General features: G+C 45.4%; 1 protein-coding gene across 1 annotated transcript in view; it reads right to left on the bottom strand.

The window, feature by feature from the left end:
• The window catches only part of mgat5b (alpha-1,6-mannosylglycoprotein 6-beta-N-acetylglucosaminyltransferase B), a 911,118-nt gene that overhangs the window by 310,525 nt on the left and 573,547 nt on the right, over nt 1-27,046 (bottom strand). The window contains 2 exon segments of the mRNA XM_078225993.1: nt 7,395-7,564; nt 26,808-26,975. Coding sequence (XP_078082119.1) covers nt 7,395-7,564; nt 26,808-26,975 — 338 coding nt within the window.

The raw sequence follows: 27,046 nt of genomic DNA, 5'->3' as shown, positions 1-27,046 counted from the left end.
AGTTGTAAGTATTCGCATTCCAACCATTATTCATGTAAATTGAGTCTGTGTCTTTATAAGCTCTGTTTGTGAACAGAATTCCCACTCACCTGAAGAAGGGGCTTAGAGCTCCGAAAGCTTGTGTGGCTTTTGCTACCAAATAAACCTGTTGGACTTTAACCTGGTGTTGTTAAACTTCTTACTGTGTTTACCCCAGTCCAACGCCGGCATCTCCACATCCCAACATTCGGGCCAGTTTGCTGTATAGCAGTATTTAGTGGAATGCTAATTGTTTGGACCTAAATTGAATTGATCTCATCAGAACTGACCTTAGCTGGGCTCCACTTCAAATATAATTGATCTAGTGTTGGTAATTTTAGTAGTTCGTTGAAATTCGCCACTTCCTTCTCTCACCTACTCCTTCTGGAAAATCGAACAGTGAGTACCTCACACCCCATTCATATAATTATGTCAATGTTGTGAGTGTCATTCAATTTTCTCCTTCAAAGATGCATTTGAGCATGCCTGGGCAATTTCCTTCTGATAAGTATTACCTTCTCCTCCAGACTAGAAAACCCAGTTTGGGTAAATTTAGACATGAACACTGGGGTCGATTCCCTAACTGGGATTAGGGACGTACTGGTCGGGGAGGTGGTGGGAGCAGGTACGATAGCAGCATTTAAAGGGCATCTAGACAAACACACGAATAGGATGGGAATGGAAGGATGCGGACTCCATAAGTGCATACGGTTTTAGTTTAGGCAGGCATCATGATCGGCACAGGCTTGGAGGGCCGAAGGGCCTGTTCCTGTGCTGTACTGTTCTTTGTTTTTTGAATGACGTTCCTAGGTGTTTCCAAGGGGGTTGTGTGATAGCTCCACCCAGCTGGATATTATAGGGTTGGTTCGCTGAAATGTAGTTCAAATGTTTCACATGTGCAGGGAACTTTGGGGAAGGTGGGTGAGGAATCAAGACTGCGATAGCTTTAAGAGGAAAATAGATGAAGAGCCACCAGATTGCTGTGCATTCCTCCTCTGTGATGTTACATCAAACTTACAGCAAATTGTGGTTCAGGTGCAATATTGTAAATCTCTTCTTCGTAGGCAGCTCCTTGGAGTTGAGGGTGACTCACTTCCACACTAAAAACAAGTCCTCGTGTGACTAAAGGGTCCAAAGTGCAATTTACAGTCTTGTCAGAGGTGGGGGGGATGGTGGTTGGAGGCATAGGTGCAGTGCCCAGATTGCCACGTGCTTTTTAGCAGAAGACTGCCTTGTTAGGCTGCACGTATGGAGCAAGTTTTCCTGAATTCTCATGCCTGAAGCTGCTTGCTTCAGGCATGAGAATTGGGCTCCTGTATTTTTGCTGACACAGACATGGTGAACAGTGCATCTCAAGTTCATAATGAGTACACGCATCCTGTGCACCATATTGCTGACCTAAGCATCCATTTATTGCCAAAAATAGGGTGCCTTATTAAGTCTGTATACTAGTCAGAGATAGGTACTTACTTGTATTGCTTGGCAGATTATTACAATGTGTACTTGGCCAAGATACTGGGGAGAATTTTAACGTTTTCACTCGAGGTACAGACGAGGATGTGTGGAATAGTTGGAATTGCAATGGGGACAGCAGAACGGGAGAGCAGTTTCCAAAGCCAAGGAAAGGAGTATCTGACAAAGAACAAAGAACAATACAGCACAGGAACAGGCCCTTCGGCCCTCCAAGCCCGTGCCGCTCCCTGGTCCAAACTAGACCATTCTTTTGTATCCCTCCATTCCCACTCCGTTCATATGGCTATCTAGATAAGTCTTAAACGTTCCCAGTGTGTCCGCCTCCACCACCTTGCCTGGCAGCGCATTCCAGGCCCCCACCACCCTCTGTGTAAAATATATCCTTCTGATATCCGTGTTAAACCTTCCCCCCTTCACCTTGAACCTATGACCCCTCGTGAACGTCACCACCGACCTGGGGAAAAGCTTCCCACCGTTCACCCTATCTATGCCTTTCATAATTTTATACACCTCTATTAAGTCTCCCTTCATCCTCCGTCTTTCCAGGGAGAACAAGCCCAGTTTACCCAATCTCTCCTCATAACTAAGCCCCTCCATACCAGGCAACATCCTGGTAAACCTCCTCTGTACTCTCTCCAAAGCCTCCACGTCCTTCTGGTAGTGTGGCGATCAGAACTGGACGCAGTATTCCAAATGCGGCCGAACCAACGTTCTATACATCTGCAACATCAGACCCCAACTTTTATACTCTATGCCCCGTCCTATAAAGGCAAGCATGCCATATGCCTTCTTCATCACCTTCTCCACCTGTGACGTCACCTTCAAGGATATGTGGACTTGCACACCCAGGTCCCTCTGCGTATCTACACCCTTTATGGTTCTGCCATTTATCGTATAGCTCCTCCCTACATTATTTCTACCAAAATGCATCACTTCGCATTTATCAGGATTGAACTCCATCTGCCATTTCCTTGCCCAAATTTCCAGCCTATCTATATCCTTCTGTAGCTTCTGACAATGCTCCTCACTATCTGCAAGTCCTGCCAATTTTGTGTCGTCTGCAAACTTACTGATCACCCCAGTTACACCTTCTTCCAGATCGTTTATATAAATCACAAACAGCAGAGGTCCCAAAACAGAGCCCTGCGGAACACCACTAGTCACAGGCCTCCAGCCGGAAAAAGACCCTTCCACTACCACCCTCTGTCTTCTGTGACCAAGCCAGTTCTCCACCCATCTAGCCACCTCCCCCTTTATCCCATGAGATCCAACCTTTTTCACCAGCCTACCATGAGGGACTTTGTCAAACGCTTTACTAAAGTCCATATAGATGACATCCACGGCCCTTCCCTCGTCAACCATTCTGGTCACTTCTTCAAAAAACTCCACCAGGTTAGTGAGGCATGACCTCCCTCTCACAAAATCATGCTGACTATCGTTAATGAGTTTATTCCTTTCTAAATGACTGTTGGAGGGAGGGGGAGGTGGCTTGATTGCAGGTGTGGTTAACCCAATGGAGGGATGAAGGGGTGGAGGCATTAGTTTTGGTGACCAAGAGCTTGGGGGAGAAGGGGAGTTTGAGGGGGAAGACTCTTTCTCCTATTAGCCCATGGAGAGTGCTCCCAGAATTTGGGTGCAATTCTCCCAGAATAATTCTAAGTGTCGAAATTGCATATAAACTGGAGTAAATCCCACTGTTTTTTCAGCGCGAGTTTCAAAATGAATCTCCCATAAGCGTGAATCAATTTAAAACATAGGGGGCGGGGTCCATTCACGCCCGATTGGCAGACAGCATAGTGCTGAGCAGGCCACTGCGTATGTGCCAATCTGTCAGTGCCGAGATCGGCGCATGTGCAGTAGCCCTGTGCCGCCGGCCTCCCGATCGCTGGCTAGCCCCGTGACCCCCGAATCGCTGGCACACAGACACCCCCCCCATGCCCCAATTGCTGCCCCCCCCCCAAACATGTCTGGGCCAGCCTCGACCCCACCCTGCCTGCCCGGCCCGCCTCGATTTCTCCCCCCCTCGATCTCCCAATCCCCCCTCAACCCACCCCGCAGTCCAAACCACCCCCCCCCCTCCATCGCAGCCCCTACCCCCCTAGCAGGCCAACCACCCTGCCCAACACAATGGCTAGCCCCGATCGCTGGCCTCCCTCCCTTTGTCAGTGATCCCTCTGCAGAGTGGCAGCGGCCTCCCCACCCCCATGCTCACCCTCACCAATCCCCCTCAGAGCACCTGGTCCCCCATTAGGCCCCACCTCTGCTCTGACCACACCCCCTTGGCACAGCCTGATGCCCGGTGCCAGGATGCCCCATGGGAATTGTCACTTTGCCCCTTGGACAGTGCCAGGGGGCCAGGCTGGCACTGCCAAGCTGGCAATGCCTAGGGGGCATCTCCCCCTTACCTCCAACCCTCTGGGGGCCTCGACGGCCCCCCCCCCCTTAACTCCAACGGGGTGGGGCCACCAGCTCCCACAAATGGGGAACCCTGCTTGAGTGAAACACTCCTCGCGGGTGCGGAAACGCCACCGGGCTCGGAGTTTCAGTCCCGAGCCTGCTAATTATATGTAAAATTCATTCACATGAATATTTGAATAAATTATGCCGATTTCTGGTGTGGGGCTGACGGCACCGGAAATCTGGCTGCCGGAGACTCAAGGAGGCCGTGGCGCCCAGTAGGGAGCCCGTGAAACGGTCTCTGCTTGAGTCTCCCAGCCCACTGCAAAAGCTGCACAGTACGCTGGGAGAATCACCCCTGCTGTGCTTGCTTTGCTGTTACTGTCTGGTTTCCCAAGATCCAGGATATTCACTCATACATGATTAAAACAGCAACAAAGAAAGAAATCCAGCCTCAGTAACATATTTTTAATATCAATACCTGAGTTTGGATTGACTATCCATCCCTTGTACAGCCTGAGGAAAAATTGGAATATGGCTTGGAGCTGCTTTCCAACAAATTTCCATTCTTTGGCCATTTAACCCAATTCCACAGATCTCCCTGTGTTAAAAACTCCCCATAGTTTGATTTCAAAATAAAAGGTGCTAGTCCATCACCATGATGGTAACAATGGTTGCTCAATATATGGGGGGACTTGGTTGAAGGTTAAAACGTCTGTATATTCTGGCCTACAAGAAACATAACCGTCTGTTATTAAGTTGCTGTTTTAAATCAACAAAGTTTTTAATACAAATTTGCAGGCAATGATTGATGGCAAATGATGATGTTTGGCTTGTCAGCTACGACTCTCATTAACCTTTACATATGCACCATAGAAAGCATTCTTTCTGATTGTATCACAGCTTGGTATGGCTCCTGCTCTGCCCAAGACCGCAAGAAACTACAAAAGGTCATGAATAAAGCCCAGTCCATCACGCAAACCAGCCTCCCTTCCATTGACTCTGTCTACACTTCCCGCTGCCTCGGAAAAGAGGCCAGCATAATTAGGGACGCCACGCACCCCAGACATACTCTCTTCCATCGGGTAAATGATACAAAAGTCTGAGGTCACGTACCAACCTACTCAAGAACAGCTTCTTCCCTGCTGCCATCAGACTTTTGAATGGACCGACCTCGCATTGAGTTGATCTTTCTCTTCACCTTAGCTACCCTAGAATGTAACACTATGTTCTGCACTCTCTCCTTTCCTTCATTATGAACGGTATGCTTTGTCTGTATAGCGCACAAGAAACAATACTTTTCGCTGTATGCTAATACATGTGACAATAATAAATCAAATCCAATCAAAGACAAAGGTTAGTGTGCTGACCCATATCAACAAATTGCATCTCAATTTTCAGGTGAGCTGCATATTCATTCATCCTTCAGCGAGAATCATTCCCAAGCAAAAACAGAAAATACTGGAAAATCCAAGCAGGTCTGACGGCATCTGTGGAGGGAGAGGCTGGGGTCATTCAGACTCGAAACGTTGGCTCTATTCTCTCTCCACAGATGCTGTCAGATTTTCCAGCATTTTCTGCTTGTGTTTCAGAGTCCAGCATCTGCAATATTTTGCTTTTACTATTCCCAGGCATACAGCTGAAAAGTAACACTTATTCCAAAGAAAACATTTGTTTCCATCAGCACTGAATTGAGGAAGGATTGCAGCAACTGTTCTCAGAATATAGGGGGAGCGATGGCCTAGTGATATTATTGCTAGACTATTAATCCAGAAACCCAGCTAATGTTCTGGGGACCCGGATTTGAATCCTACCACGGCAGATGGTGGAATTTGAATTCAATAAAAATGATCTGGAATTAGGAATCTACTGATGACCATGAAACCATTGTCGATTGTCGGAAAAACCCATCTGGTTCATTAATGTCCTTTAGGGAAGGAAATCTGCCTGGTCTGGCCTACATGTAACTCCAGGCAATGTGGATGACTCTCAGCTGCCTCTAAACAAGGGCAACTAGGGATGGGCAATAAATGCCAGCCAGTGATGCCCATGTCTCATCAATGAATAAAAAAAAGTAGCAAATAGTTATCCATGGATACCCCAGCATATTATTTTATTTTAACTGCCAGTTTTTTCCACTTGATCTGAATGCAGTCGGTTTTGGTACCTCACCAAGCACCCATTACCCATATCTCTGCTTCAGCAGGATTCAGGGGATGAACTGTATTATGTTCTTAGCTGACATCCACCCATATGAGCTCCGGGTTGGGATGGAAGACAGTCATCAGGAGTTGGAGAGCGACTTGATTTTTCACCGCCTGCCCAAAGGTGCTGATAGCTAACTTAGATCACTTAATTAGGTGCAAGGAAATGATGGAACCTGGGACTTTCCTTCTCTTGATCACTTTTACTGGATGCATTAACCATCAAGAAGACCTGTACTTAAGCTTTTTCTTTATGAGTGGCTTTAAATGCAGCATCTTTATCCATGTTGGTGTTACATTGCCTTTTATCCATTACTTATTCAACCATTCATAATGCCTGTCGAAGGCCATGACAAGATAATTTATAGTTATAGTTCCACTAAGATTCACTTATCGAGTCAAGGCAGATAAAATAGGGGGGTCATTTCTCAAGTATATACTCAAGGAGACAAGATGAGAGCTAAATAGGGTAAACCACAGAGTACAGCCACTTCAGAAGAAATGTTTTAATCTCTCATTTTTACTTCCATCGTGAATATGCAAAGTGTGTGCGATGGAATCTGTATTTTCAAATGCTAACATCCAAAAAACCTGGGAAAGTGCTTTCATTAGGCAAATCTATTCTAAAATAATATAGCTTAACGTCGTTACGCTAATAAGAAACCATAAAATTATGTCAATGATCCTCCCTCCCTGTTCCACATTGTGGCATAATCGCTAATATTGAATCATAGAATCCTACAGTGCAGAAGAGGCCATTTGGCCCATTGAGTCTGCACCGACCACAATCCCACCCAAGCTCCATCTCCATAACCCCATGCATTTACCCTAGCTAGTCCCCCTGAAACTAAGGGGCAATTTAGCATGGCCATTCCACCTAACTCGCACATCTTTGGACTGTGGGAGGAAACTGAAGCACCCAGGGGAAACCCACGCAGACACGGGTAGAACGTGCAAACTCCACACACACACCCAGAGCAGCCGGAAAATTTTGGCCATTATCGGATAACGCTTGAAGCACTTAGCAGGTCTGTTGGTATCTGTGAGGAGATGGTCAACTCTCTCCCTGTCTCTACAGATGCTGCCTGACCTGCTGAGTGTTTCCAGCATTTTGGGTTTTATTTCAGATTTCCAGCACCTAACCTATTTTGCACAAATATTTTCCCACTAATATTATCAGCCATGAACAGATATCCAACACCCACTACTGTTTAACATAATATCTTCTGACTTGAGAATTTATAACAAACATTGTGGACATAAATGTTTAAATTCAACATCAAAATGTGATAGATACAGTACCTTTGTAGCTCCCTCAAAGTAGCTGAGATCTTCAGGCTGTGGCCCAACACATACAGAGTGGCTAAGATATCAGCCCATTGAACCAATTCACCCAAAGGGCCACCTTTCGACACGACAGGGCTGAAAACATCTCCAGCTTCCTCTGTCAAGAAACCCAGATGAACCAAGATCTGTAAAGGATAGAAATTCCACACATGGTAAGACTTAAGAGTTTTAAACGTGGAGATGTCAATCATAGAAGCAAGCATTTAGTTGATCAATGTGGATCAGCGGTCTGGATCTAAACTATGCAGTTTCTACAATGCTTTCCTCTACTTGAGAGCTAAGAGTTGAAGGGTTCATGCTATGGTGGAGCTCTGATCTGAATCACTCAGCTGTACAGCCATACTTCCTCCCTTATATTTCACGGTGCTTGCATTCACATAGCACAGAAGGTTGACTTCAGAGGTCACTGAAAGTCCAAATTTGCACAGTAATTAACTCGGATACCTTTCTGTTTCACGATTACTGCATTAATTGTGACTGTGTGAACGTGTAATGTTTTCTTTTGCATGGATGAACAGAAATGCTGAAGTATCTTGATACAATGGAAAATATATCATCTTTTGCACTGCTTGAACAGTATATCAGTTTTGCCTGGCCTATCCGTATTGATCAGTAAGCGTCATTAGACAGTTGATGAAAGGCCCATTGAGTCTGAAAAAAAATGCATGTGAAAGAGGCATTCTTATTTGATCTGCAGGGTAGCAAACAGAATGTGGTAGTGACATGAATAATGATCCAATAATGTTGCAGTGCGACCAGCCATGTCCAGGAATAGACTGTCCTCTTCTTTTTAATGAAATGTTTGATAAGTCTTTGTAAAGATTTGCAGTGTAACAGATATAACATTTGGCTTGACAACGCCTGGCTTTTACAGGCAATGGGACACCCAAACACTTAGTTTTGAGATAACACCCACCCCATTCACACCTTTTAAAGGAAATGGAATTTTGACACAAAATATGTGCTGAGTCCCCAAACCTCAGTTGTGAATAAATAATGAACACAAACTAGGCACTTCCGTCAGAGTAGCAAAGTAAAATCATGAGAGGAACAGCCTGGAGTAGCTTCTTATACTTTCTGGTAGTGTGATGACAGTAGTGCAATTGATATATACACATGTGTATATATATATATATATAGGCCAGAATTTTACCACAGCTCATGCCGGCAGTATTTTCCCACCCCACCGCAGAGAACAGAGATTTGGCTGGCCTGCAAATTCTCTGACTTCACTGCAGCAAGGACATGCCGTCCACAGCAAGTAAGATCATGCCTGTTGTTTTTTTGTTTGTTTAAAGGGAGTGTTTAAAATTCAGCTTTATTCCACAGGTGTGTATGGAAAACATTTAACTCAAGGGTTGTAAAAGCAAGTTAATTACTCATTTCAGCTTGGAATTTGTTTCTTTGATAGAGTCAATGGGCTTTTGTGTACACAAATGATTCCTTGGGAAGTTGATTCACATGGTCATGTGATAATGCAGTTACTGGGCTGATCTGGGTCTATTGCAGAGAGAAAGAAGCTTTTGTAGTTTAGAGTGGCATTTCTAGCTGGGAATTGTTTGGAAACAGAGGTTTTCTGCAAGCTGCTATGAAACTCATTTTCTCTTTGAAAGCTTCAAGACTGTCTACATTCATTATAGCAAGTATATTTATGGTTGCTAATTGTATTTAAAGTGGCATTTAAGTCTGTAAGAAGAATGCTGATAGAAGAGTGATAAGTTAGAAATTAAAGTTGTTTCCTTTTAATTTTAAATATTGTTCAACTGCTAATAGTTACGCAGTTTCATTTGTTAGAATTATATCAAATTGTGTTAGTAAATAAAGCTTGTTTACTATTAAAAGATCCCTAATTTGTCAGTGGAATTACTCATGGAGCAAAAAATCCTATCCTAACATTTATGGCAAAATAGAAAAATTGTTGGGGTCTGGTCTGGCTTCATAATATACCTCGGCATTCTGGTCCAGTGCCCTAACAGTAGTCAATCACAAAATAATTTTGACCAACAACTGGAGGTTCCCCATCCCCAACCAATGATTTATTGAACAGAGAATAGAACAAAGAACTGTACCACACAGGAACAGGCCCTTCGGCCCACCAAGACTATGCTGATCGAGTTGTCCTATCTAGACCAATCGCCTGTATCCCTCTATTTGCTCCTGTTCATGTGTCTATCCAGATAAGTCTTAAATATCGCTAACGTGTCTGCCTCAACCACCCCACCTGGCAGTGCATTCCAGGCCACCATCACCCTCTGTGTAAAAACCCTCTCCCGCACACCTCTACTGACCCTTTCCTCTCTTACCTTGAACTTGTAATTATCATTTTTGCCCTGGGAAAAAGCTTCCAACTGTTCACTTTATTTATGCCCCTCATAATTTTATAAACTTCTATCAGGTCACTCCTCAGCCCCGTCTTTCCAGGGAGAACAATCCCAGCTTATTCAATCTCTCCTCATAGCTAATACCCTCCATACCAGTCAATAACCTGGTAAACCTTTTCTGAAGGTTCCGCCAAAGCCTTCACGTCCTTCTGGTAGTGTGGTGACCAGAATTGGACACAGTATTCCAAATGTGACCAAACCAACGTTTTATATAACTGTAACATAATTTGCTGATCTTCATACTCAATGTCCCATCTGGTGAAGGCAAGCATTCCATATGCTTTCTTCACCACATTTTCCACCTGTGCTGCCACTTTTAAGGATCCGTGGACTCCCAGATCTCTGTGTGTCTATGATCCTGATAGTTCTGCCATTTATTTTATAGCTCCCACCTGAATTGGATCTACCAAAATCTACCAATTGGATCACTTCGCATTTGTCCAGATCAAATTTCATCTGCCATTTCTCTCCCCAATTTTTCAGCTCATGTCCTGCTGAAGTCTCTGACAATCTTCATCACTGTTGACAACTCCAGCAATCTTTGTATCATTTGCAAACTTGCTAATCAGACCAGCTATGTTTTCTTCCAAGTGATTTATGTATTACAAACAGCAGAGTTCCCAGCACTGATCCCTGTGGAACACCATTAGTTACAGACCTCCATTCAGAAAAACACCCTTCCACCGCTACTCTCTGTCTTCTATGGCCAAGATGTGGAGATGCCGGCGTTGGACTGGGGTAAGCACAGTAAGAAGTCTCTCAACACCTGGTGTTGTGAGACTTCTTACTGTTCTATGGCCAAGCCAGTTCTGAATCCATCCAGTTAGTCCACTCTTGGTCCCATGTGATTTAACATTTTTCACCAGCCTGCCATGAGGGACCTTGTCAAATACGTTACTAAAGTCCATGCAGACAACATCCACGGCCCTTCCCTCGTCAATCATTTTTGTCACTTCCTCAAAAAAGTCAATCAAATTAGTGAGTCATGACCTCCCTCATACAAAACCATGCTGCCTGTCGCTAATAAGACCATTCAGTTCCAAATGTGTATAGATCCTATCCCGAAGAATCTTCTCCAACAATTTCACTCCCACTGACATCAAGCTCACTGGCCTATAGTTACCCAGGGTTATCCTTGCTACACTTCTTAAATAACAGGACAACACTGGCTATCCTCCAATCCTCTGGGACCTCACCCTGTGGCCAATGAGGAAACAAAGATTTCTGTTAAATGCCCAGTAATTTTCTCTCTTGTCTCCGTCAGTAATCTGGGATAGATGCCATCTGGCCCTGGGGATTTGTTTACCTCATGCTTTTTAATACACCTAACACTTCCTCCCTCATAACGATGACTTGTTTTAGAGAGTCTACATACCCCTCCGAGACGCCATGAATTAACGTATCCCTTTCCTTTGTCAACGCCGATGCAAAGTACTCATTAAGGATCTCACCCACTTCCTAAAGGGTGTATAGTATAATTCATATTAGGAATATGGTGGTGGGAGACCATGAATTGCATAAATATTCACAGCATTCAAAATGTGTTATAGGTCAGTGATTAGATTAATATTTGATTATTAATATTAGAATTATTTTGAAATACTACCTATAGCCATCACATAGGACTATACAAGAAAAGAGAATCTCTGTGCCAATATTTACATTTTAATTTTAAAGGTTTATATGATATTTTAATATATTACTAGTCTATTTGCTGGAGTACTGCACATGGAGTCAAGGCCAATTGCAGTCTTCAGCTGAAGAAGGGCCAGAGGATATGCAATGATGCACTTTCACAGACTTATAGAACATAGAATAGTACAGCACAGGAACTGGCCCTTCAGCCCATGAATGTTGCGCCGAACATGTTGCCAAATTAAACTAATCCCTTCTGTCTGCTCTTGGTCCATATCCCTCTATTCCTTGCACATTCATGTGCTTATCTAAAAGCTCCTTAAACACCACTATCGTATCTGCCTGCGCCACCACCTCGACAGCAAGTTCCTGACACCTACCACTCTCTGTGTAAAAAAACTTGCCCCTCGCATCTCCGTTGAACTTTCCCCCTTCTCACATTAAGTGCATGCCCCCTAGTATCAGACATTTCAACTCTGGGAAAAGGATTCTGACACCATGTCATATAATGTACTTAAAATGGGTTCTTTATGTTGAAGTGATTAAGGTTCATTGATGAATCATAAAATCCCTACAGTGCAGAAGGAGGTCATTCGGCCATTGAGCTTATACTGACAACAATCCCACCCAGGCCCTATTCCTGTAGCCCCACATATTTACCCTGCTAATCCCCCTGACACTCAGGGGCAATTTAGCATCGTCAATCAACCTAACCCACAATCTTTGGAGTGTGGGAGCAAACCGGAGCACCCGAAGGAAACCCATGCAGACACGGCGAGAACATGCAAACTCCACACAGTCACCTGAGGCCAGAATTGAACCTGGGTCCCAAGCATTGAGAGGCGGCAGTGCTAACACTGTGCCACTGTGCCACCCAGTCTTGAGGCTTGTTGTTTAAACATAAACATAAACACTTTTATTGTAGTCTTTAACTATGTGCTGTTCCAAATAAGTTCTTGCATAAAGCTTTTCCATGTATGTGTGCATATTTATCGAATTTGGTCCCAGATTATCCTCTGACCATGTGACTACATACATCACTCTATGGGCAGTGCCATTCTGCAGTATCAGGTTAACCCTTCCTTATATTATGATATATGCTGGCAGATATCATCACAATGCAACATAGTCTTATATCTCGACAATTCTTCCACAATTTTGGTCTGTTTCGTGTGAAGGAATGGCCATGGTCTCTGTTTCTGGAACTTCAGTCATGTGATTAAGTTTCTTCTCTTTCCAGCATTTCAATTCAGCATCTTTTCCATTGACCATTTTACCATGTTGGTTCTTGTGCTTTTCAATTAGTGTGACTTTCAGCAATCTTGTTCTGGCACGTAATCTCAGTTTCTTTCTATGAATTGCTGATTCTACTGACAATTTCAAGGGTTTTATGTTTTCAGTCAATTTCTCATTGCCAAACTTCCTTCTTCAAGCTCTTATTCTCTTGATTCAATTCTTCACTGGACTTGCTCTTATTTTCATGGAGTTCACCTTATTCTCCATTATCTCATGTAGTTCCCCTTTTTAACTTCATTTTGTAAATTTTTGCAACTTTTAAAAAAGTTTGCAATCAGTCATTTCATCTTATTTTAATGTCTTCTCTCGAGCATTAATACTTGTTACAGATTCCTCTCTAATGTTCAATAGTTCCTAGTCTCTTTTGAAGTCTTTAATTTCTGTGCTACTTCTGAGGGGAATCCATCATGTTCTTACTGGACATCTGGATATATGCATTTCACAAATGAAACATTCCATTTAACTTCGCCCAACATCAGCCAAACCCTTTTGGTTGGTCAGTTATCACCACCCTCTAACTGTGTTTCATCTGCATAGACTACACTGATTCTCCATGTTGCTATCCTGTGGTGATGTATAGTATTTGTCCCTTTAAGGGCAACACAGCAGAGTAAGGGTCAGTTGGCTTGGGAGACCAATTGGAACGCCAAGTGACCAAACCCCACTGTTGGTGGGGTTTGTCTCCCACCAAGTGTTGACTTCTTTCCATTATGCAATTTTCTCATTACCCTTCATTTGGTCATTTATTGTCTTTCATTAACTTCCTTCTGGAATGTTTCATTGCCCTCTTTCCAGAGTCTTTCATTCCTCTCCTTCTGGGGTCTTTCATTGCCCTCCTTCTGGGGTCTTTTTTGCTCTCCTTCTGGGGTCTTTCAATGCCCTTTTGAGGTTTTTCAATGTCCTTCTTGGGACTTCTGTTGCTTTGTATCTGAGGTCTTCGTTGCCTCTTCTTTGAGGTCTTCTTTGCCTCCTCTGATTTCTTCCATTGCCTCTTCATGAGGTCTTCATTGCCTCCTCTGAGATCTTCTGCTGCTTCTTCCATGAGGGGCTTGTTGCTTATGAACATTTTTTGCCCACCATCTGGAGTTTTCTCCAATTTTCCTGTCCATAGCCATTTGTTCTTTCTTGTAGCTGCCGCCTTAAGTGCATTGCCGCTTTAGGACTGTCATTTCTTTTTACTTAGCAGCTTTCTCTCTGTTTTCCCCATGCTTTATTTATTAGTAAGAAAAACTGTATAGCAGTACAGCAGCCAGCATGGCTGCCCTAATCCCTTACCTCTACTGCCTAAGGATCCCAGAAGGAGGGCAATGGAAGACAGTAAATGACCAAATGAAGGACAATGGGAGAATTTGTGAAATGTATATGTCCACCCCCTTGGGTGCTTACCCACTTGGCGTTCCAATTGGTCTCCCAAGCCAACTGACCCTTACTCTGCTGTGTTGCCCTTAAAGGGACAAATACTACACATCACCACAGGATAGCAACATGGAGAATCAGTGTGGTCTATGCAGATGAAACACAGTTAGACGGTGGTGATAATTGCAACAAGGCACATGGATAAAAGTCATTCTGTCTTCTTTTCATACAAAATATTGTTCTTGTATTCTTATTTATAGTCAAATAGCAAATTTTATTGCAATCTGAAAAACGGGAAAATGGAAGTTGTTGGAGTATAGCAATTCTTCTGCAATACAGTCTCAGGAGCTAGGAAACTTAAAACTGTGAGACATAGCATCACCACTGACAGGAGAATGTACTTACAGGGCCCGATTTTACCATTTTCATTCTAAGTGCTGAATCTGGGCATAATGCAGATCCGACTTAGAAATCTGCTTTCAGGCGCCCCCATAAAAAAAAAATCGCCAATCCCATTCGCACTGTGGGCGGGGCTTAGCACGGCCGAAACGATTGGACCTCTGAACTGCGCAGTTAGAAACAAATTTGAAAAAGCGCGCCCGTGTCAGATCGCTCCCAGGCCGCAGAAAGCGGAGAAAGCGGCGCAGGAGCGAAAAGCGGGAGCGATGGTGCACACACACATCACTGTCCCCCTTATCCACCCCCCCACTACCCACACACATCACTGTCTCCCTTATCCAACCCCCACTACCCACACACATCACTGTCCCCCTTATCCACCCCCCCACTACCCACACACATCACTGTCCCCCTTATCCACCCCCCCACTACCCACACACATCACTGTCCCCCTTATCCAACCCCCACTACCCACACACATCACTGTCCCCCTTATCCACCCCCCCACTACCCACACACATCACTGTCCCCCTTATCCATCCCCCACTACCCACACACATCACTGTCCCCCTTATCCATCCCCCACTACCCACACACACATCACTGTCCCCCTTATCCACCCCCCCACTATCCACACACATCACTGTCCCCCTTATCCATCCCCCACTACCCACACACACATCACTGTCCCCCTTATCCACCCCCCCACAACCCACACACATCACTGTCCCCCTTATCCACCCCCCCCATTACCCACACACATCACTGTCCCCCTTATCCACTCCCCCACTACGCACACACATCACTGTACCCCTTATCCACCCCCCCACAACCCACACATATCACTGTCCCCCTTATCCACCCCCCCACGAGCCACACACATCACTGTCCCCCTTATCAACCACCTCACTACCCATACACATCACTGTCCCCCTTATCCACCCCCCCACTACCCATACATATCACAGTCCCCCTTACCCACCCCCTCTACCCACACACATCACTGCCTCTCTTACCCACCCCCCCACTACCCACACACACATCACTGTCCCCCTCATCCACCCCCCCGCTACCCAGACCGATCGCCACCCCTGCTCCCCTCCCCCCACCGATCACCCGCAGAGTGGCGGCAGACCCCCCTGCCCCCCCACCAGAGATCCATCTGACCCCCCCCCCCCACCCCCCCCCCCCCCCCCACCGGAGATCCATCTGCCCCACCCCCCCACCTGTGAGCGATTGGGCCTCCCTCCTCCCCCCCCCAGATAACGATCTGGCCTCACTCCCCCAACCCCCAGAGAATGATCTGGCCTCACTCACCCTACACCCTAGACAACGATCTGGCCTCACTCATCCCCCCCACCAGAGAATGGTCTGGCCTCACTGACGCCCCCTCCCCCCCAAGAGGAACATCTGACCCACCTCCTCCTCCCTCCCCACCAGAGAATGGTCTGGCCTCACTCACCATCGCCACCCCCCGCCCCCCCTCGAGAAACATCTGACCTGCCTCCTCCCTCCCCACCAGAGAATGGTCTGGCCTCGCCCCGCCCCAGAGCTAAATCTGACCCGCCTCCTCTTCCCTCCCTACCAGACAACGATCAGCCCCCCCCCCATCAGAGCTACATCTGACCCGCCTCCTCCTCACTCCCCCGCCCAGACAACAATCTGGCCTCACATCCCCTCCCTCCCCCCCCAGAGAATGGTCTGGCCTCCCTCCTCCCCCGCCCCCCCCCCTCCCCTCCAGACAGCGATCTGGCCTCACTCCTCCCCACCCTCCCCAGAGAATGGTCTGGCCTCACTCACCCCCCCCCCGCCCAGAGGAACATCTGACCCGCCTCCTCCTCCCCCCCCACCAGACAATGATCAGCCCTACCCCCCCCGCCACCAGAGAAAAATCTGACCCGCCTCCTCCTCCTCCCATCAGACAACAATCTGGCCTCACTCCCGCACCCCCCCCCGCCCCAAACCAGAGAATGATCTGGCCCGCTGCCCGCCTCCCTCCTCCCCCCCACCACTGATCTGAGTCAGAGAGCCGTTGGAAGCACTGAACTCGCCTCTTCAGCAGCTGGAGCGCCCGATTCAGACATTCATTTAGCAGGTCCATTACAGCGCGGTTCCGGATTGGCAAACGCTGTGGTAAAGGGAGAAATGCTGATAAAGTTGGGCGGGCAGTTCATTAATCCCGGGTTTCAGTAAAGTGGCAATCTGCGCGGACGTGGGCGCGGATCACGTTAATGGCCTCACACCCGACTTTACCACGTTTTCACGCCTGAAAATGGGCGCGACGCAATGGTAAAAATTGGGCCCATAGTGTTACATGTTTCAATAGGCAGTTTCCATTTAAATGTGGAGAAAGGAATGTATCCAAAAGTTGATCAAAACTGCATGTAGACAGTGAATTTTTAATGTATGATTGCTATATTTTTATTCATGGCCAAAGTAAAAAATAGATTATAATGCTTGAAGTGGTGCCTCACACAGCAGAAAATGCTGGATAAACTCAGCAGGTCTCAGCAGACTAGGAGGCTGGGAACACACAAAGCAAGTGTGGAATACAAGGAAAGTAGAAAGTAACTTGAGCAAGGAGGGCTAAAAGGGTTCACGAGAAGTCATTGGCCAGGAGGATTAAGGAAAATCCCAAGGCTTTTCATACATATATACAGAGCAAGAGGGTGGCCAGGGAGAGGGTTGGCCCACTCAAAGGCAGGGGAGGGAATCTCTGCGTGGAACCAGAGGTGAGGTCTTAAATGAGTATTTTGCATCAATATTCACCAAAGAGAAGGACTTGGTGGATGATGAGTCTGGGGAAGGGTGTGTAGATAGTTTGGGTCATGCTGAGATCAAAAAGGAGGAGGTAGTGGGGTTCTTGAGAAACATTAAGGTAGACAAGTCCCCAGGACCTGATGGGATATACCCCAGAATACTGAGAGAGGCAAGAGAGGAAATTGCTGGGGCCTTGAGAGAAATCTTTGTATTCTCACTGGCTACAGGGGAGGTCCCAGAGAATTGGAGAATAGCCATTGGTGTTTCTTTGTTTAAGAAGGGTAGCAAGGATAATCCAGGTAATTACAGGCTGGTGAGCTTTCTGTCAGTAGTAGGGAAATTATTGGAGAAGATTCTTCGAGACAGGATTTACTCCCACTTGGAAATAAATGGATGTATTTGCAAGAGGCAACATGGTTTTGTGAAGGGGAGGTCGTGTCTCACTAACTTGATTGAATTTTTCAAGGAAGTGATGAAGATGATTGATGAAGGTAGGGCAGTGGATGTTGTCTACATGGACTTCAGCAAGGCCTTTGACAAGGTCTCTCATGGCAGACTGGTGCAGAAGGTGAAGTCGCATGGGATCAGAGGTGAGCTGGCAAAATGGATACAGAACTGGCTTGGTCATAGAAGACAGAGGGTAGAAGTGGAAGGGTGGGTTTCTGAATGGAGGGCTGTGACAAGCATTCCTCGGGGATCAGTGTTGGGACCTTTGCTGTTTGTAATATATATAAATGATTTGGAGGAAAATGTAACTTGTTTGATTAGTAAGTTTGCGGACGACACAAAGGTTGGTGGATTTGTGGATAGTGATGAGGACCATCAGAGGATACAGCAGGATATAGGTCGGTGAGAGACTTGGGCGGAGAGATGGTAGATGGAGTTTAATCCGGACAAATGTGAGGTAGTGCATTTTGGAAGTTCTAATACAGATAGGAAATATACAGTAAATGGCAGAACCCTTAAGAGTATTGATAGGCAGAGGGATCTGGGTATACAGGTACAAAGGTCACTGAAAGTGACAATGCAGGTGGAGAAGATAGTCAAGAAGGCATGCTTGCCTTCATCAGCTGGGGCATTGAGTTTAAAAATTGGCAAGTCATGTTGCCTTTATAGAACCTTTGTTGGGCCGCACTTGGAATATAGTGTTCAATTCTGGTCGTCATACTACCAGAAGGATGTGGAGGCTTTGGAGAGGATCCAGAAAAGGTTTACCAGGATGTTGCCTGGTACGGAGGGCATTAACTATGAGAAGAGGTTGGAGAAACTTGGTTTGTTCTCACTGGAATGACAGAGTTGAGGGGCGAGCAGATAGAAGTCTGTCAGATTATGAGGGCATGGACACAGTGGAGAGTCAGAAGCTTTTTCCCAGGTTGGAAGAGTCAATTACTAGGGGGCATAGGTTTATGGTGCGAGGGGCAAGGTTAAAGGAGATGCATGAGGCAAGCTTTTTTACACAGAAGGTGGTGGGTGCCTGGAACTCGCTGCCAGGGAGGTAGTGGAAGCAGATACGATAGTGACTTTTAAGGAGTGTCTGGACAAATACATGAATAGGTTGGGAATGGAGGGATTTGGTCCCTGGAAGGGTGGAGGGTTTTAGTTCAGTTGGGCAGCATGGTTGGTGCAGGCTTGGAGGGCCAAAGAGTCTGTTCCTGTGCTGTAATTTTCTTTGTTCTTTGTCTGACAAGATATGTGGAGAGAGAAACGCTGTTAACATTTTGAGCCAATCATTTTGAAAAGTGATAGAAATGTGATGAATTATATATTTGGAGAATGAGTGGGGAATTATTGAGAGTCCGCGATAGGTTGGAGCAAAGCAGAGATTCGCAAAGATGTCACAGACACAAGACAAAAGTGCTGTTAATGGTGCCATTGGGAACTGAAGAGTGTAATAGTGGCAAAGATAGGATAGCAGAACATGTTAATAGGAAAACAGATGTCAGTGCTCAGGAGAAGCAACACTGAACAACAAGGCACAGTGGTCATGTGGGTGAGGGATGGGTTGCATTGGGATGAGACAGGGAAACCGAATAACAGAAAACAAAAGGGGAGAGTCAAGATAGAGGGGAAAGTTCACAGCCTAAAATTGTTGAACTCAATGTTGAGTCCAGAAGGCTGTAACGTGCCTAATTGGAAGATGAGGTGTTGTTCTTCCAGTTTGCATTGGACATCACTGGAGCGTTGCAGCAGGCCAAGGGTGGACATGTGGGCATGAGAGCAAGATGCTAAGCTGAAACGGCAAGTGACAGGAAGGTTGGGCTCATGCTTGCAGATGGAGCGAAGCAGTCTGCGTTTAGTCTCCCCAGTGTAGAGGAGGCCGCATTGGGAGAAACAAATATAATAGACTAAATTAAAGGAGGTGCAAGTGAAATGCTGCTTAACCTCAAAAGTGTGTTTGGGCCATTGGGGAGGGACTTTATGCCACATTTTCTCTTTTTATTTCTGATTTCCAGCATCTGCAGTATTTACCATAATTATCCATGTCTTCTGTATCAATATTTAAAATATATACTATAGAAATAAAGCTATGTATCTCACCCAAATGAAATTTTCTACAGTTTTCTCTATATTTAGAAACACATAACAGACTCATGAGATATTAAGTACTACAGCACAGAAGGAGGCCATTAGGCCCGTCAAGTCTGTGCTGGCTCTTTCAAGACCAATCCTGTCATTCCCATTCCCCTGCTCTTTGCCAGTAACCCTGTAATTTTCTTCCTCCTGCAGATATTTATTCAAATTGCTTTTAAAAGTTACAATTAAATCTATATCTGTCCCCTATCTAGCAGTGCATTCCAAATCCTAACCATTCGTTGTTTAACAGCTTCTTGTGCGTAACATCTCTGGTTCTTTTGTCGATCCACCTTTTATATCTGTGCCACTGCTCCCAACTCTTAAACCATCAGAAGTTGTTTCTCCTCCTTTACTCTATCTCAATCTTTCATGACTTTAAAAACACCTATCAAATCTCATTTTAGCTTTCTCTGCTCAAAGGAGATCAATCCCAGCTCATCAATTTTCCTCACCTTGGTCCTCAACGGCTGACTTTATCTTGAGGCTACGATCCTAAGTTTTGGAATCTCTAGCCAGGGAGACAGCTTCAATGGACCTTGCCCCCATCAGTTCCCAATGTGTCCACGGCGTTTTTGCATTACTCTCCTGTCCTGCTTCCGGGGAACCACAGTGAAGGGAGGGGAATGGGGTGGTATTGTCTTTAGTGGGACTGGAAGATACTGCCAGCAGGAACGGCCAGAAAATCCTGCCCAATGTGATGACTCACATATTCCTTAGCATAACACATGTACAGCGATGTCTCAATTAAAAAATTCTCAGTCCCATTTTCAAATCCTTCCATGGCCTCATCTCTCATGGTAAAATTGCATTCCGGAGGCAATCCTAACTATGTGATTTCACACTCCTCACGCTATCACCATCCCTTCCCGGGGTAGGTGGGGGTTAGGGTTAGGTGGCAGGGGCGGAGTGTAAAATTCAGACCCATGTTCTTCCTACCAAAATAAATCATCTCGCACTTCTCTGTATTGAAGTTCATCTGTCACCTAAGTGTCCATTCCACCAACAGGTCTGTGCGTGCTTTTGAACTTCTACACTGTCCTCCTCACAATTTAAAATGCTTACAAGTTTTGGTATCATCTGCAAACTTTGAAATTGTCCCCCGCACACCAAGATCTCGATCATGAATCCATGCCAGTAAAAGCAAGGGTCCCAATATCGGCGCCTGGGGAACTCCACTACAAATCTTCCTCTGGTCCAAAAAATAACCAGCAATATTACTTACTATTTCCTGTCTCTCAGCTAATTCTCTACTCAAATTCCTCCCGTCCCTTTTATTCCATGAGCTATAACTTTACTCACAAGTGTGTGGGGTCGGTGTACATCATATCTCTTTTACCTCTTCAAAACACTCCAGCATGTTAGTTAAACACAATTTTCCCTTCAGAAATCCATGCTGGGTCTTCCTGATCAACCCACATTTAACCATGTGATTATTAATTCTATACTGAATGATTGTTTCTGGAAGCTTCCCCACCAGCGAAGATAAATTAATTGCAACATAGTGCCAATAATCATTGTTTAAAGCAGCATGTACGTAGATAAACGCTGTTAGATTTTTTTCTATGTTAACAGCATTTTGTAAATGTTAATCATTGTTGATCATGTCGATGACATTTTTTTGTCTTCCCATGACATTTTCTGGAGTACAGTTTTCACGAGTGTTGATAGACCTCTGGCACCTCACTCAAGTGAAATCTTCATTTATGAGTCTCAATAGTAAGTTTAGCTCTCCTATCTGATGGTTGGAGTGCACCACAAAATAGCTTAGTTATAGCTGCACCTGACATCACACATGTCATTTCCAGTAGCTATCATTTTGCTTCTTGGTTATCTCGCAGAGCAGCAACCTTAGCAGATTATTGCTGGCCCTTTCCTAGTCCAAAGCACCAAGATTAATCAACACATCCAACTGCCTCAGCAGTTGTGAGCAACTACCGATAGCAGACTGAAGATCTAGGCCGGAATTATACCAGCACGCCCGCCCCAATTCCGGGGGTGGGCGAGGCTCGGAGAACGGCATTCTCCGTTGGCCTCAGGCAGGTGGGATTGTACAAACCTCAGGCAGATGTGCCGGTAAAATTCCTCCCGTAAACTCTGTTCTGTAGGCTCCTGTTGTGTTGTGTATCTAAGTTTGGTCATGCGACTCCACAGGGCATCTTAAAGCTATTCCAAATAATTTGCAATTATTAAAGCTCATAGATAATGGCTATATTTGAAACATATAAAATATCCACATGAACTCTTCATAGAAACCCTACAGTGCAGAAAGAGGCCATTCGGCCCATCGAGTCTGCACCGACCACAATCCCACCCAGGCCCTACCCCCACATATTTTACCCGCTAATCCCTCTAACCTACACATCCCAGGACTCTAAGGGGCAATTTTTTTTTTTTTAACCTGGCCAATCAACCTAACCCGCACATCTTTGGACTGTGGGAGGAAACCGGAGCACCCGGAGGAAACCCACGCAGACACAAGGAGAATGTGCAAACTTGTTTAGACACATTCTTTTTTATGAAGCAATGCAGCTTCCTATTGTGACATTGTGGCCTTTAAAAAAAAAATCAGGATCTCCTTAGCTCTCACAGCCTCAGCTTATTTCATTGTTGCTGAGTAGTCTGTAGAAGTCCTTTTATTGCTACTTAAATGGGGTTTGTTTGTTTTTACTCTGGGATCTTTTATAACCCTGCATTGTTAGAAGGAAGGTCATGTGTTTTGACCAGTTTTTTTTCCTTCCCAGTGAATTTAAGATTTTATTTTCTGTTTGGTTGGCAGCAGTTTTAGGTTAGAAGGGACATCAAGCTGAAAAGAAGTGTTTCTCTCTCTCGCTCTGCCTTTGGAAATTCTGCTGGTTAGCTGAAAGCAAGGCTTCTTGCCTTCCTGGAGTAGCAAATTTGCTGCTGGTGGCTCGACCAGAGTTTCTCTCTGGTGTTCTGGGAAGCTGTTCGGACTCCGAGCTTGTCTGTGTGTGCCTCAAGAGAACTGCAGCATTTATCCAAAGGACTCAGTGAGCATTAGTCTTTGCTGGGTTAAACCCTGTGGAAAGTGGGGTAGTGGGGATAAGGCTGAGGTGGGATTGTTGTCAGTGCAGACTCAATGGGCCGAATGGCCTCCTTCTGCACTGTAGGGTTTCTATGCAAGGGTTTTTTTTGTTTATGGGAGGGTTTGTTTGATTGGAACATTTTAGATATATTTGTTTACGGTTATACATTATCATGGTTGTTCTGTTTTTGTTTGTAATCCATAAAAGTTATTGCTAATTTTCTTTCCATACATGTTAACTATATTCTTAAATAAACTTTGTTTGATAAAAGCTCCCTAGTGGTTCAGTTGAATCAAACCGGAAGTGAAACATCTCATGCTTACCATGGCCAAATTCAAAATGCAAAACTTATGATCCAGGTGGACTTCATAAAGCACTTTAGAGTTTCTGACCTGAATTATAACACTATGAAGGGCAAAAGGTCATACAAGTAGTACAGACAGATGTGAAACCGAAGAGGAACAAATAGCAGATTGACATTTGCCAAAATGAAAGTGTGAGTAAAGGTATTAACTCAATAGAGGTAAGGAAAATAGACCGTACACAATATAATTAATGGAACAGATACCAATTGAGATTTTAAAAAAGCGATGAAAGTAGAGTTGTAAAACCACTTGATATGCAGTTTATTTTATGTAGACTTGTCGGGCCCAATTTTACCATCGTGTTGCGTCCATTTTCAGGCGTGAAAACTTGGTAAAGTCGGGCGTGAGGCGAGTAGTGCGATCCGCATTTGCATGCATTTAAATTGACTTAATGGGCTGCACACCCAACTTTACCGGCACTTCCCCCCTTTACCACTGCGTTCGCCCATCTGGAATTGGCGCGAAACAGATATGCTCCATAGAAGTCTGATTTGGGCGCTCCATCAGTGAGGGTTAGTGAGGAGGTAAGTGCCTAGCGTCCAACAGCTCTCTGCTTCAGATCGGTGGGGGGCTGGGTGGGGGGAGAGGTGGGTCCGCTGCCACTCTGCCTGTGATCAGTGGGAGTGAAAGGGGGTCCGCTGCCACTCTACCTGAGATCAGTGGGGAGGAAGGGGGGTCCGCTGCCACTCTACCTGAGATCGATGTGGGAGAAGGGGGGAGGGGCCCACGATCGATCTGGGTGGTAGAGGGAGTGGGGGGATAAGGCAGTCAGTAATGTTGTGGGGGTGGGGCAATGTCAGTGGAGCCATGGGGAGGCATTATCCAGCCCGGGAGGGATGTGGCAAGGGAGCAGCATTCTATCATTTTCTTTCTGCGCATGCGCAGTTGGAGGCACCGATTGGAGCTGCGGGCTTTTGGGTGCATTAAGCCCTGCCCGCAGGCTTGTGCAGCGCGATTCGGACTCACTGATATTTTTCCAGGCAGAGTGCGTATGGGGGCACCTGAGAACGGGTCTAAAAGTCGGATCTGAAACACTCCCAGTTTCAAGTCTGCCCAGCACTTAGAATCAAAATGGTAAAATAGGGCCCGTCGAGTCCAACATCATTTATATAAAAGCTATAATCTAAAGACTGGATCTAGTGAACAATAGAAATTGCCATCAAACTTGTCTTGAGCGTTATTGGAGATTAGAAAACATAATTTCATTCCCCATAGATGTGGAACAAACTCATTGCTGATTCAGGATCAATTGGCACTTTTCAGAAAAGAGTTAGATCAATATCTGCTGAGAAGTAGGATGGAGAGTTGCAGAAATACTTAATACTGCTTGATTTTCTTTATCATAGAAGGTTGGGAAATAAATCAGATGATAAGCAACTCAAATGTGAGGGAACATGGACTTCTGGTGAAGGGGTTTTGATGCTATTTTCTCACTGGATTATTTCTGGGGGTCCTTGTGCATGAGACGCAAAAGCCCAGTCTGGAGGTACAACAGGTACAACAGGTGATCAAGAAGGCAAATGGGATGTTGGCCTATATCGCGAGGGGGATAGAATATAAAAGCAGGGATGTCTTGATGCACCTGTACAGGGCATTGGTGAGACCGCAGCTGGAATACTGTGTGCAGTATTGGTCCCCTTATATGAGGAAGGATATATTGGCATTGGAGGGAGTGCAGAGAAGGTTCACCAGGTTGATACCGGAGATGAGGGGTTTGGATTATGAGGAGAGGCTGAGGAGATTGGGTTTGTACTCGTTGGAGTTTAGAAGGATGAGGGGGGATCTTATGGAGACTTATAAGATAATGCGGGGGCTGGATAGGGTGGAGGCGGAGAGATTCTTTTCACTTAGTAAGGAAGTTAAAACTAGAGGACACAGCCTCAAAATAAAGGGGGGTCGGTTTAAGACAGGGTTGAGGAGGAACTTCTTCTCCCAGAGGGTGGTGAATCTCTGGAATTCTCTGCCCACTGAGGTGGTGGAGGCTACCTCGCTGAATATATTTAAAGCGCGGATGGATGGATTCCTGATAGGTAAGGGAATTAAGGGTTATGGGGATCAGGCGGGTAAGTGGTACTGATCCACGTCAGATCAGCCATGATCTTATTGAATGGCGGGGCAGGCTCGAGGGGCTAGATGGCCTACTCCTGCTTCTATTTCTTATGTTCTTATGTGGCCAAACAGGCCATTTAAAATGGTGATTTACAGAGCATGCTGGGATAATTGGACAAGCACTGAAACAGAGATAAACAGACAGAGATAAACAGGCTGCAGCTCAGACGACTGAATACACAGGAAATAGGCCATCCCAAAGACAATGGACACCTCTGGTCAAACATACTTGTTTACCAGACAAAAGGGAGCCTTAACCCCTTATTTGGGAGAAAGGCATGTGACCTACGTATCTCCAGCACCTACACTCAGCGATTGGTGTGGCAGCACCTGATTGGACTCTTACGTTTGTGAACACAACTCCCACTCACCTGATGAAGGAGCAGTGCTCCGAAAGCTTGTGCTATCAAATAAACCTATTGGACTTTAACCTGGTGTTGTGAGACTTCTTACTGGACTCATATCGATCAGGGTGATCAAGCCCTGATCGATTGATTGACAAGAATCAGGAGACCGCCCAAAAAGGACACGAAACCAAGGAAGGATAAAAGGTGCTGCACAACAGAAGAAGCTCTCTCTCCCACTGACCCCACGAACGAGCTACAACAATGGTGACCATCGCCAGCAACGATCAGCACGAGGAGAGCCACCACATCCGAGAAGGAAGGAAGACCAGAGCCAGAGTGTCAGACAAGACCAAAGGACCAGACTATGCAAAGGACAACAGAGACCAGTGCACAGATAAAGGCCAATATCTGCCTGGGTACTTGCCAGCCATGCAAAATTACGTCAAGGTCTAGTATTGGACTTGAACTTTAGTATTTTCTGTAAGATAACTTATTGTTGGTTGGGTGGGTGATTATTGATTGTGTGTTTTAAACAAATATTGTTGTACTAACAAGAAGTCTACTCGCAATTCTTTGTCTACCATATAAGGGTTAAAACAGACTGTGTGGCAGGCACAACACTTACATCCCTAGAACTTAGTGCTTAGCACTGCTGCCTCACAGTGCCAGGAACCCAGGTTCAATTCCTGGCTTGGGTCACTGTCCGTGCAGTGTCTGCACATTCTTCCCGTGTCTGCATGGGTTTCTTCCAGCTGCTCCAATTTCTTCCCACAGTCCGAAAGATGTGCTGGTTAGGTGCATTGGCCATGCTAAATTCTCCCTCAGTGTACCCGAACAGGCACCGGAGGGTGGCGACTGGGGGATTTTCACAGTAACTTCAATGCAACTTTAATGTAAGCCTAGTTGTGACACTAATAAATAAACTTAAACTCGCCACACGTACTCTGAAGTTAAATCAATACTGAGGAATAAAACAAACCAATAAGCAATTTACCAAAAATAGTACTCTTATTATGTTATGGCTGATAGATGTTGTACATTTTTGGATTGGGGTTATGCCCGAATCAGTATCATTCCTATTCAAATTCCACTATCTATTCACCTTTTTCCGTTGCCTCTTTCTCGTCTCAAGTTTCTGGTTGAGGTTCTGAGCTGCCAAAATCCACTGTGTTGACAATCTCCGGATTCTCTTTTTCATGAATATTAGAGATTCTTTCCCACTGCCCATGAGTTCGAGGAGTTGTGCGAAGTCCGTTCGATAGAAAGCCTGCTGCTGGGAGAAAAATACACAAAGTCAAAACGCCAGAAGTAACAGTGACTGAGTTTCCTATTAACTCCAAT

Source organism: Mustelus asterias, chromosome 12 (assembly GCF_964213995.1).
Source record: "Mustelus asterias chromosome 12, sMusAst1.hap1.1, whole genome shotgun sequence".
In the NCBI taxonomy this organism is placed as follows: Eukaryota; Metazoa; Chordata; class Chondrichthyes; order Carcharhiniformes; family Triakidae; genus Mustelus; species Mustelus asterias.
The sequence above is the reverse complement of the archived record's forward strand: the minus strand, read 5'-3'. Positions and strand labels throughout refer to the sequence as shown.